This window comes from Agelaius phoeniceus, chromosome 2, assembly GCF_051311805.1.
Source record: "Agelaius phoeniceus isolate bAgePho1 chromosome 2, bAgePho1.hap1, whole genome shotgun sequence".
Taxonomy (NCBI): domain Eukaryota; kingdom Metazoa; phylum Chordata; class Aves; order Passeriformes; family Icteridae; genus Agelaius; species Agelaius phoeniceus.
Window position 1 is genome coordinate 79,728,275 of NC_135266.1, and position 13,138 is coordinate 79,741,412.

The 13,138-nt window shown below is 42.2% G+C and overlaps 1 protein-coding gene across 3 annotated transcripts in view; it reads left to right on the forward strand.

The window, feature by feature from the left end:
- The window catches only part of MTMR2 (myotubularin related protein 2), a 62,942-nt gene that overhangs the window by 26,137 nt on the left and 23,667 nt on the right, over positions 1-13,138 (forward strand). For all 3 annotated transcript variants that reach the window (XM_077173972.1, XM_077173971.1, XM_054653320.2), the window contains one exon: positions 11,347-11,422. In XM_077173972.1, the coding sequence (XP_077030087.1) occupies positions 11,377-11,422 (46 nt within the window). In that variant the 5' untranslated portion in view covers positions 11,347-11,376. The remainder of the gene's footprint in view (positions 1-11,346; positions 11,423-13,138) is intronic.

Below are 13,138 nucleotides of genomic sequence, written 5' to 3' on the forward strand. Positions count from 1 at the left end.
GCCTGCTGCCACTTCCCTTAAGAGCAGTACCTTTGCCTGATAATTTGTTAGGGCCTATTATGTTTGCTTTTGGATTGCATGCAGCAAAAGCTTAAGCTAAAGGATGGAAACTCATTTGTTGTTTTCTTTATATTGCTTCTTGCACCTAGAAAGAAGGAAACTACAACAGATCCATGTCACCTGCATAGTTGTGCAGCCTTCAGAAAAAGTGGTTTAAATCTTTGTTAGCATTGCTGTTGTGACCACGAAACTGTTCTGCCCTTTAAGGGCAGCAAGATCCACAATTCCTGATACTCCTTTGAATCCAGACAAAACAAGCATATGACCATTCATGACTGTTTGTTCCCTACATAAAGATTTTCTTTAACATACAAGGACTTGGTGGATTTACAGTAAGTAGGTTTATGCATGAGGTGCAAGAATATTGCTGTAACATTCCCAGGACTTGAAGGTTAGAAATGGGAAGAAACAGAGTGGCTTGTAACTTTAATTTGTTCTCTATTATGTGTATGGTTAAAGACTGTAGACAAGCCCATGTGGTTTGTTTTGTAAGATACATAACTGGTGCATGACAAAAGGTATATGAAGGAGTATTTCCTTCCAAGACAGTAAATGGATACTGTTGCTGTCTCCTTAGGTTTCCTGGATTAAATCTGTTTGGGCAAGTCTGCATTGAAGCTAGCCAACCACAATTCCTTTGCGCTCAGTAGAAGGACATAGATCATTTATGATCTGATCTATTTCAGCTTTAAGGATATGCCCATGTTAGGTGAGAATGTAGTGGAGTTGAGCTAGAGAAGTCCTTGGTGCAGATGTTGGGAACATACTTTGAGGGGCAGCAAGTGATTTCTGTGGATCCCAGCTTTAACTGGCCTCAAGTAAATGTGCAGTTTTATCTGTTTTGAGGACCTAATGTATTTCTCGTCTGACTGTGGAGAGAGTGCAGAGTAATATCTCCAGATATAGGCTTGTAAAATTGAGGTAAATCCTGTCCTTCAGATGATATTGGGCAGGATTGATTGAAATGCCAATCACTGACTTTGCCACCTTTGCTTTACTCTAGCTTTAGTGCAAAGTAGCTTAGACTAGCTTTTTGTAGGACACGTATATTGTTAGTAGAAAAACATATTGAAGAAAGATGTGATTCCCTCCCCCCCCTCCATCCTTTGCTGTAAATCACTAAAACTAGCCTCAGTGAGCTTTTCCATTACTATCTCCCTGCCAATGCAGGAAGTGTGTCAGGCTTTGGTTATGTGTAACACATGTTCAACAAGAGCTGGGTTTAGAGAGTGACATAACGTTTTAAACTCTAAGCACTCATTTAAGCAATGTTTTTCAGTTTTGATTTTAAGGGACTTTTCAGTCAGTGAGTGATGCTAGCTTGGAAGCACTAAATCATGACAAAATCTCTGCCTAAGCTCCTCCATGGTATTTGAAGACCTTCGGCCCTGCCAGTCAGCTCCGTGATAATATATGGAGATAAATATTCCTGTTTCAGACTAGCCCTTGACTCCTTGTATGAGGCTGCCTGCAAGCAGCAGTTGTTCATAGCAAATGCAAAGATGTCTTCCATGCTGGGAGCTTTCCTTCCCGGTGCACTGGACTGTGACTGCTATTAAGTTACAGACTGTATTGCACAAGCCACCAGATGGTGAAGATAATTGACCTGTGGTCACAAAACACTTGGCTAGATGTGAGCTGGTGATGCAGCAGTGAAATTGAATAAACTGTTCATTTTTTTACTGTCACTGTATGAAGACTTGACTGTGTATTTCTCTGCGTCATTGCTTGGTTCTGTTCTCACATGGAGGTGCACTTCACGTTTTCATGTGTTTGTACAGGAGTAGAAGCTATGCAGGCAGAAGTGGCCTTCACCTGACCTGCCAGTTGTACTTCCATAGGTCCCTTTGTACACAGGGATGAAATCCAAGAGCCAAATCCAAGAACAGGCAGTGCTTTATGTTATCAAAGGTGTGAAACAGGGACTTAAAGAGCAGCGGAAGAGAAGTAAAGAAGTCTTACAGGGAAACATATTTTAACTATCTTGAAATTCTGATTTTGACCATACGAATTGCATTTGTGTGCCTGGGGAAAATGGCCTTCCTTTCTTTGGAGCATTAAGCTGTTGATGAACAAAGGCACAAAGGACTGGCTCTGGAGAATGAATGATGCTCTTGTCCATAAGCATGGTCATATCAGGACAGCCCTGTTAGTGACTGGAATTTAGCCACTGCCACATTTTTCGAAGACTCCAGTTTATAGTAAGTGCTGGATATTTCATAAGAATTATAGTAATTTTCATTTTAAAATATCCCAAGAGATGGTAAAATCTTGTTTTCCTCTTTGCACCTCTCCCCTAAGTCCTTTTCTGCACCTCCCCCTTTCAAGGAAACAAACCCACAGAGTAGCCAACCTCTGGGTTGCAAAATATTGATTTCATGCAAATTAGATAGGGAAAAAAGCCAGATGCAGTCAGTTTTCTGTCTCCTTTACATGGAAATAATACTCCCTAAGTGCTCATCTAGTTAGAAAAGAGCAAAGACAGCAAACATTGCTAATTTTTCCTATATAGAGGTACCTAAAGTCTTGAATGTGGAGTAACGCACAGTGAAAGAAATCTCTGGAAGCATTTATGATTGCCATCTATTAGGAATGGAAAGCTAAGGAGAATGAGCAAATGGCCTTCATATGTTCTGAAAAATATTTTCATCTCTTCCTAATTGACTGCCATATTTCTCCTAGCTACAAAGTGCAAGAATTTTCTTTTTGTTGAGTAAAACCAGGTAAGAGGTGGCTTCCCCCCCTGCCCCCGTTATAGTTTTGTAAACTGAAGGACAGATCAGGCAGGAATGAACAAGCATGGTATTTAAAGGGAGTACATGGAATTGTGATTGCATGCAGTGCCTGCCAAGATTTGATTTTCTGTAGATGTTTTTGCACGGAATGAAACATCTTTGTTCCCTTCTGTATGATTGTTTGCTCATTATAAATATATAATTATCTGTATCAAACTCAAAAGTGAAATTCTTAGTAATGCAGGCAGTATTCTGTGACTTATTTTAGTTGGTAGAATTTATAACTCTGGTTTTGGTCAGAGTATTTTTCTGTCACTTAAGACTTGATATGAAATTCACTGAACTAGTTTAATGGTTTCCTTGAAACTTTTAATCTTCTTTTTGCATGTAAGTTGTTTGTTAAACAAAATTCAGTAAAAATAAAGGATAGAGTCAAGCTAATGTGCTGTCCAAAGTTTTTGAGCAGCCCATGGAGAACAGAGGCGTTGTGGTTTGAGACGTATGTGGAACCCTTGGCAGTGAAGAAGGTTCTGTATTAAAAAATGTTGGACTTGTCTGAATAGATAATATCTGCAACTTTCTGTGCCAGGGAGTGTTGCTGAGTTGAGTCAATGACGACTTTCTGTCAGAGCCTAATGAGAGAATTGTCTTGAGGCACCAAGCCATACAAACTTGAAGAGACAAGCCAGCCGTGGTTGAACGAGTGGCCCTCAACAATGTGTTCCTTTGAGCTTCTAAGCTTTGCCTTGTAGTTGTGCAGCGAGGGCCCAGGAGATTCACCAGCCCAGGGAACCCAGAGAGGCTGTTCTTTGTCACTGGACATCGGGTCTCAGTGGAGAAGAACATCGTGGACAAAACAAAGCAGAAAACCCCAGGGAAACACTGCATGGTGGCTGCTTCCTCCTTCAGAAGAGTCCCTTTATATTACTTTAGGGGCTGTATTTCTTTTTTCTAAATACAATAACCTTCAGCTTTTTAAAGATTTTCAAGACAGTGGTAAGTAAGCGAGTGATTTCTCAAGGACTTTTATGCTTTCTCAAAACATATATGGTAGGCAGAGATCACAGTTTGTGATGTGTTTTTTTTAGTTGTGTCGGGAAGGAGTAGTTAAAAGTAGTTGCAGTGTACTTTGTATGTTATTACTTTCTTTAGAGTAGTGTAATACATGATCTGTTGTCAGAACATTTTTGATAACTTAAGAACTTCTTGTGTTCTGTTTTTTTTAACAAGCTAGGAGGCTGCCTTTGGCCAAGTGCTCTCTTAGGAGCTGAATGGGCTTGATGTGGTCTTTTGGTGGTATATTTGATTCTTTGTGTACTCTTCTGAAATGATCCATGTGTCCATGGTGTTTTGTCTTTTACCCTATGAACTTTTAATATCCCAAAGGAATAAAACATAAAGCATTTCTCTGCAATTAATATCTTGCAGTTCTGAATGTCTCTAACATAGTTTTTCAAGCCATCTGGTCATAATCCTCAGAAAAGTCCCTGTGCCTCAGTCAGGCAGAGATATTTCTGTTCTTTCCCATAGTCTTTCTCCTGTGGTATTCCTAATGATTCAAAAATAATCAACTAAGTCCATTTACTTGCTTGATTTATGTTTTATTGCATTTCCAGTAGGATTCTTAGCACACAAATCTTCTCCAAGTACACTTGAAATAGCCATAAATGGCAGCTGAAATTCTCCTCAGTGTAGTGCAGTGTTTGCAGTCAAGTAAGCATGGCTTCTGTTCCGTGGTCCTGATGGTTGAGCACTGAGAGGACAGAAGCACCTTAGCAGTGAAATGCTAGGAAAAATGTTCCCCTTTTTCCTGTGGTAAGAAACATTTCATTTAGAGAAGAAACCTATCCACCTGTGAAAAACTGTCCTACAGAAGCATACTCATCTTGTTTCTGCACAGACCTGTGTCAGTTCTGCATCCTCTGTCAATGTCAGCTGGACAAAATTAGACCGCTGTGGGGATTTTTTTCTGGCATGAATGGAAAGAGCTTCTCTATCTGTTTTGTTTCAGGTGTTTTTACACCATCATTGGAATAATGATAAATCTTGATGCACCTGCCATAGTGTCACTGTCCTTCATTGATTGACTGATGGAAACAGCCATGAAAGAGGAAAGGGATGGAGTGGTAGGGCAATTCAGGGGAAGGAATAGGTGAACATGGTTTGAGAGCCCCCAAAAGGCATTTAAAGCAGAGAAGCATTAGTTATGTAAATGTATATGTTTTGCTATTAATTTACAAATAAAGTTAATAAGTTAATCAAATATGTAAAAGTAATCCTATGGCTAAGTCTTTGCAGGAAGGCTGACTTCCCTTATGTGGTTCTTTGTGACAGCAGACAAGAGCCAGCTCTGACACAAAAGCTGTCTTTTATACCTCAGCTAAGACAACCTGTCTTACAAGCTTTGGAGTCATGCCTTTTTAAATTAAATCCATGCAGTATTTGTATCTGACTTGGGTTCATTCCCTGCTGCCTCTCGCACACAGCACGTTTGTACTTCTCTGAAAACATAGGATATGACTGCTCAGTTGTTTGGGGATGTCCAGGAGATTGGGTTTTGCTATGCTGACCACAAGGAAGGACCAGAATTGGGATTTGCCCTTCCATATCTCTGCTGACATTCCTTTACCCTAGTTCTTAGCCTTCAGTGGGAGGAAGGGTACTTATCCTAAAGGTGCATCTCCCAGGTATCCTGCTTTCCACTGACTGCTACACAGTGCCTCGGGGGACCAGCACAGATCTCCAGTTTCAGGTGAAATCGTATTTCTGCAGCTTACTGACTACATTGCCTGTAAAGTTGCAAAAATGGTGATTAAAGAGGGCATTTAATAATTTTCCATTTCTTGCAACAAAGACCTTAAAAAAAAAGGGAGCAAAGGAAAGTTTAAATATGTTAAGTACAACCAGAATATTCCCAGGTAGTCCTTTAAGTGTAAAGTTTCAGAGAGATATTTTCCTATAGGAGATTAAACCCCTTACTTGGCTTTTGAGTTTCAATTTCATATTTGAAAAGATAGATAGATTTTTTTAAATGCTACTCATTCTCTCTGTTTTTGTACATGTACAACATGTCCATTCTTGTCCCTGCAGCATGACTTTCAGCTGTTGCTGCTGACCAGTGCGTGCTCACAAGGTAGACAGAGACCTGCCAAATCTGAGTTCAGGGGCTGCAGAAGCAAGGGGACTTGGTGTGTGTATAATATTTGTCTGTACAGGCAGGTTATATGTTTATGTCAAGGGACGAGTTAAGCGACCGCCTTCCTGCTGTAGGAAACAGGACTGTGTAGCTGGAGCAAAAGCAGTTCCCAGCTTGGAGAGCTTGTCTTCTCAGTAGATGGAGCAGACATGGGGAGAGGTTTTGGGGAAAGGAGTAATACAGAAGCAAGGTGTTCATGCTGTCAGATTGAAAGTGTCGAACCAGCGCTGTGGCTTTATGCACAACTCTCTTCAAAATGTGCAAAGTGACTTGGAGTGTGTAGGAGGTTACCAAGGAGAGATTAACTCAGAGGAAAGGAAAAAAATTACAAAAAAGGGTACATTTTAATATTGTCTAAGCCAAAAAAGATTCCTTTTGCTCATTTTTATTGTGATTCAGGATAGAAGAATCTTTGCGGACTTGTGAAAACTGTTACACAACAATTTGGTAAAACAAATCTTTCTCCCCTTTAAGTTGTGTGAAGCCAAACAATCTGACCTTTGTGGGTTTCAGAACTCAAACATTCAGGAGAAAGTTACAAAAGAATAACTGGTAGATGGCTAGAAGAGACCTCAGGTGCTCTCCTCATGCATCTTCATTATCAGGAGGCTTGTGCAGTGTCCAGGGATAAAATGACTCTCTCTCTGGTTGGCTCAAGCTACTCCCTCTCTCCTGCCTGGGTTTTGCTTGCCTTCACTCCTGCAGCCACACTCTAAGCTAGTCCTGGCAAAATGATCCAGGTTATGGAAAAACTTCCATTATAAAAGTCATAAAGTGGACCCTGGGCATCTTGACTGAGCTGGACACTGAAGCAGTGACAGCACTGGCAGGGAGGGCAAGAGGAGGCAGTCCTGGCTTGGCCTCAGCCAGCGCAGGACGGGGATTGTCAGCCAGGCTGTGCAGCATCGCTGGTAGGCAAGCACCTCACCAGGCAGTACTACAGGAAAGCACCTCGGCTGTTTCCTTCATGGTAAAAAGCAAACTCTGAATTTAGAGTGCCATGTACCCTCTCAGGTCTTTCTAGAACAGTGTTCAGTGGTGCACAGAGCTCTAAGACCTGTGCATAGAATGTGTTTGCAATTCCACTCTGTACCACCCCTGTTGGCAGCAGCTGTTCAGGATGAGCTGTGTGCACAAATTGTGCAGGAACATCATCCAGGAGAGGGATTTCTGTAGCAGCATGCTGGCTGCTGTATTAGGAGGCAGTGTGAACATGTGGTTGGAGAGACTTGCCAGAACTGCAGTACCCTAAATCGCAGCAGTCTTACCTTTTTAGCAGGTCCTAAATATCTTTCCCTGATCCCATACATACAAGCAAAGGAGATCATGATTTTGTTGCTTAGATCTTGAGGTTGCCTCAACAAAACTGCAGTTTCCCTGTGTTGGGGGCAGTAGTTGGGAGGGCATGAGAGAGCTCTGCACCTTCATCTGGGGGTGACTGTGCTGGAGCTTACACAAGGTGGGATCCTGGAGTAGAGAAGTGGTTGTTGAATGTAGCAGTGTGGGTTTGTTCTGCCAAGTTGCTGCTTGAGCAGAGGACAAAGGTAGGTGGTGGCACAAAGTCCTCACACCCTCTGAGCTGAGCCAGGACATGTGTTTAGGTTCTAAGGTACTCCCATTCTCAGTCTCTTAGTTGTTTCATCTAGAGGGAGAGCTGCTGACAGGTGGGATGGGTACATGATGTTACTTGGTAAAAGAAGACAGAAATAAAGGCTGTTCTGGTGTGTAACAGGACTTCATTTCTCCAGAGATTCAGTTACCAAGCATAACATTTTTGTGGGGAAAAGATAATGAAGACCTGATTCGACTTAGAGGCAAGGCAGAGTATTCCACTGGTTTTTGGTCATTGTATCTGTTTCTTACAGGAACCATCTTAGTGATGATTGTGATGGAAAGAGCCATGTGTAACTCTTAAGTCATTGTGGTCCTATTCCTAAGTAGTAATGATTTGCCCAGCTCTGGATGTGTTCTTCATTGCAGATCTCTAAGAATTCTTTGGTTTTATTCCCACTGAACAATTTCAAAGGCTGAGGCACACAGAGGTGGCACATTTCAGCTGCAGGCATATGTGGTACCTGCCTCAGTAGCATTTATGTATCAGCAGCTGCTGTCCCCCCCTGCAGCCAGGCTGCCGCAGTCATGTCCCTGGCTCCATTCCCTGCTTCCTTGCCTTACTGGTGCTCTTAATTTAATTTTGTAAGGTTTGCAGAGGGCTAAATTTGGGCCCAAGAATGTTATTTTTAGAGTCTTGAAAATAGGCTAATGTACAAAAAAAGATTTTTCTCACAGTTTAATGAACCGTTTTTGGATTTTGAGGGGGAGAGGAGGATTGGCAGTAAGATGGAAGGGCTTTTCATGTCACCTCCTTAGTCATAGAAGGCGCAAAGGGCCCATTTATGACACTGACGTCATCTCAGAGCTTCGTGTGCTTTGTCCCATACCATTCTTTCTCCTTGATCTGTTTCCTAAACTCCTCTTCTCTTATCCACCCACTTTTCTTACCTGCTGGTGGCCCCTGTCCTTGGCTGATGCTGCACATGTCTTCTCCTGCCTGCTGCCTGCATTTTCAGCCCCACACAGATTCATTTCTCTGAATCAATTTTAAGGAGCCATTGATGGAAGTGAGTTTCAGGAAAATGCCTACCATTCATTTCTTGGTTTCTGCTGGGTTGGGTTTCAAGTGCCCAACTAGAGGCTCATTCAAAATCTACTGCTGAGCAGACAGTGCATAGACTGGCACAACAGAGAGAAGTGTTTGTCCTGGGCTTTCTGACCATCTCTGTCTCAGCCTTGTGGAAAGGATGGCAGTTTTCCAGGGGTTATGTGCTTGCACCTTTGAAATCACCATGGAGTCAGTGCTTTGTTACCTGAGATAGATACTGTGCTGAAGTCACTTGAGGGGTGGTGAAAATTAGTTTAGTCCTCAAGACTGTAGCAAAAAACCCCTGAAATAATAAGAGGGGAGGCAAGGAGGCCAACCTTGAGGTGCTGTGCTTCCAGGAAGCCAGCCATCTGCTGCCCTGGGTTGAAGTGAGCACAGATTTGGATTGCTAACCCTTTCCTCTGATCCTGGGGACATTGCAGAGAAGTGTGAGTGAGCAGATGGATTTTATTAGACCTAGAAGAGACACTTTTTAAATTGAAAAGGCTTTCAACCTTGTCTTCAGAGAATGATGTTGACATGGAGATCCTTGTCTTTCATACTGCTAGCCTGTTCCCTCTTTCTCTCCCCCACTTGCAGGACAGGGTTTAAAACCCACCTAAGCACTACCCACCTCTGCCATCTCAGCAGATGTTTGTCATACCGAGTGCTTTCTATGTGTCTTACTTCATATTTGTTTTGGCTTGAGATAGAACCCAGTTTCCCAAATGTTTACTTCTGGACGTGCTCCCGCTGACATCTGCAGGAGAGCAGTGAGTCCAGCTGTTGACCGAAGTGATCCTGGCAGCAGCTGCTGCCCGTGTGGGGTACGGACCTTCTCAAAGAAGCTGTGATCATGTTCTGAATGCAGAGTGTATTTTCACTCATGTCCTTCCAGGACAAAAGGCCAAAAAGATGACCACCACTTATGGGCTAATTAGCCAGAAGCTTCCATCTCATTTATCATAATCCAGATGTTACCCTGCTAATTCCAGGGCTGTTACTCAAGCGCAGAATTGGACGCACAGGAGTTGAGAGTGGGTCTACATCACAGGCTTTTGTCAGGGAGGCCCTCAGTCAGGCCTTTGATGGGGTGTGTGATCTTTGGCCAACACAGCTGTGCTGACAAGAAGTCTTCAACATCGATTTCTGCTCATTATACCAGCAAAACCTTATTTTTACTGATGTTGCTGATGTGGGGGAAGAGAAGCTTCCTGGCAAGTTGCTGCCAGTGTGGGTTCTGTCAATGGTGACCTCTCCTAACTCATCCCAGCCCAGCTGCTCTGACAGCCTCCCTGGTAAGACCTGATCTAAGTGGGTGCAGTTTCTGTTAGGAGGGGGGTTTCTGTTAGGAAGCCAGGACTGTACTTGCTTTTATTATTAGTTTTTTTTTCTAAGAGTCTTTTGAATGCATTTTTTAAAATGTACATTCTTGTTCTCAAGAAGGCTTTGATCTTGTTAATCTTTTCATCTATGCATCAATCTGTTGTGTGAAAATGCTGGAATGTGCTCTTATTGTGGCAAGGGCTTTCTTTGGGTTTGTTTCCAATTTTTTTTTTTTTGCATAGTTTAGGGAATTTTTCTTCCCTGAGGCTCTCCCTCTGGCTTGATCCTACATGAAAGTTGACCACAGACGTGTCAGGTTCTAGAATGCCACTTTAGGCTATGTCTTTGAATTTTCTTTGCAGGGATTTCCTGATACCAATTTGAAGCAATTTTTTTCCCTTTCCTTGCATTATGATAAAAAACCATTTTGGGCGAGCCTGCACATTCAGCTGTGAGCAGCAGTGAGCTCCCTCTGCCTGTCTTCAGCAGGTGGGACACACCAACCTTGAACTCAAAGTTTTGTGGTTACTATAGCATGAAGCAGAGTCTGGACTAACTTACCTGCTCTCTGTCTGTTTTAAGAGGTTAAGCAAACTGTACTGCTGAGGTTGTGGTCATTTGTCCAGTTTGAGGCAGGGACAACATGATTAAATCCATCTACATGTGGCCACACAGCCTTAATCTTGATCACTTATATTTGCATTTCTCTTCTAGTTCTTATAGATTTAGACCTCAGGTTATGCTTTCCTAGTTACAGCTATGCTTTCCTAAAATGTCCATCTGCCCATGATAGCAGCTGTTCTTGTGAAATCCTTTGTGTAACTTCAATCATAGGTCTGAGAAGTCATGCTCTGTTGGTATAACATGAACCCAAAGGAAGGTGAAGGAGGGGTCATTTGGCAGCCAAAAAAAAAAAATCAAAACTGTACCCCCTATATATACCTGTCAAAATAGTACCTTTGTAACTGAGTCAAGTCAGGACTTTTGCCCTTGTGGGACCCTCAGTGAGCACAGTGGAGTGACCAAGTTATCCTTTTCAGTTTTCCTCAGTGTAAACTAGAAATTGCTCTGCTGAATATTGATGTCATTGTGGTAATCAGTGAGCACTTTAACTGGGAAAGGAACTGATTCCTTTGGCTCTGTCCATAACTGTGCGGGAATTTGACTTGTGAAGGTGGCCTGGGCAGGAGAAGGTTGGAGCGTGAAAGGACGCCTTGGAAGTGTGCTGCCAAAGTACAGAGCCTGGTGTTGGCCTCTGAAGAGACCCTAGGCAGTACTTCAAGATCTTTGAATATTTGTTGTCCTTGATACTGTTGACCTGTAAGTGTGAACTTCTTGGTTTATGAAAACATAATGAATTTCTGTTTGTACTTGTATCTTTTGCCTAGGTCCTGAGGGAGGCAAATAAATTGGCTGAAATGGAAGAGCCACCTTTGCTGCCAGGGGAAACCATTAAAGACATGGGTACGTGAAGAGGAAATTCCTTATTGTTTGCTGACAAACCGTAGAATATCCATAGAGCAAAATATCTTGGCGGTCACTGACCAACAACAGCACATTGCAGATGTTTTGGGAACCATGATCAGATTGTTTCATTAATTGAGCAATTGCACAGCACATGGGCCAAGGTAACTGTGTCTTCTTTTAGCAGTAGCAAGTACAAAGCAATTCAACGCTCTTGCTGTGAGTGATGGGGTATGAGTTGTACAGCTCTGCATTTGCTGCCTCCTGAGAGGACATGGATCAACTGTTTCAGTTTGTCCTTGCCACAGGGTAACTTCCTAAGCTGACACAGCAGAATTATGTGTCAAATCTCTGTCATGGGCTTTAGGAAAGGATACACTGCTTTTGCAGAGAATTTACTGTGATGGGGGATGGGTTTTTTCTTTTTTATCCGGACGTTCTGACATGCATCAGATTTGCTGATGCTCTCCGTTCTGAAGGCTTGAGTAAGCCTCTTGATTAATTTTCTGTGAAAGATTTTGCATTTGCTTTTTTAACATGTTGCCTTCCTCTTAAAATGGCAAGGAAGAGTGCAACTTCAGTCCTAAACATAAAAAATCAAAAAATGAAAGCTGAAAATACTTCACAAAAAAAATGCACCCATGAACAGCAGCATAAAAACAAGCAAGAAAACCTCCAAGCAACCTGCCTCCGTAATTAATCTTTTTCTCAACCTCTTTCCTCAGAGTCCTAAGGACTTTGAACTCGTACTCTAACCATACACTGCAGACTGATATCTAACTCACTCCACAGATGCTATTAGCTCTAACAGTGAGGCAGTATTTTGAAGGTTCCTAGGGAATGGTTTAAGAGGTCAGAGATACCAATGTTTTATCTGTTGGCAAATGGTGTGATGAGCCACGTAAATCTATAAGACTGGATGGCTTTTGGAGTAGCCCAGACAGCAGCTGCCTGTTCCAGCAAGAAGCTAAAGGCAGCAAAAAGGAAATCTTTGTTATTCATCAGCAATAATTGTTTCCTGTTAAAAGTGTGAAGAAAGGCAAATGTAATTCTCCTTGTATTTTACAGGGAAGGGAAGAAAAAATATTTTCAGCCAACCCAATAATCTAGGGTAAGATTGGCCTGTAAAAGACAGGAATTCCACAAGCAGGGGAATTAGTAAATCTGGTTTCCAGTTTCTTTCTCCCATATGTATTCTCTTATACATACCAAAGGCTGAGCTCATTAGGCTTTCCCGTGGTGATAGCACCACTACAACCTCTCTATTATACCTGGCATTCATTCTCACAAACAGTGAAGCACTTTAATGCCTTGGAGATCCCTGTTTATCAAGTAGAGACTGCTGAAATCATACAGCTGTGGCAGGGTTAAGGTCAGACAAGCCATGTGTGTAGGTACATTTGTACATGCGCAGTGTAATTAAGTAAAATTGTTTCCTTAGGAAACCAGGCTAATAAAATGCAAATGTGAAAGGTGGTGTGGCTTACACGCTGGCAAGGCCAGTGTTTGAGATCGTGCCTGGGGTTCCTTACCTGGAAAACATTTTTCTAGCACCTTTCCTCTTTACCCAGAAATCCTATTCCATTCCTTTTCAGATGTAAATGCATGCTTTTCTTATTAGTGGATTTTGCTGGGGTTTTTTTTAAGCATTTCAAAATTACATTTTGAATAATGGGAACTCCAGTGGAAAAACTAGGCAGGCTGCCTTCACCCTTG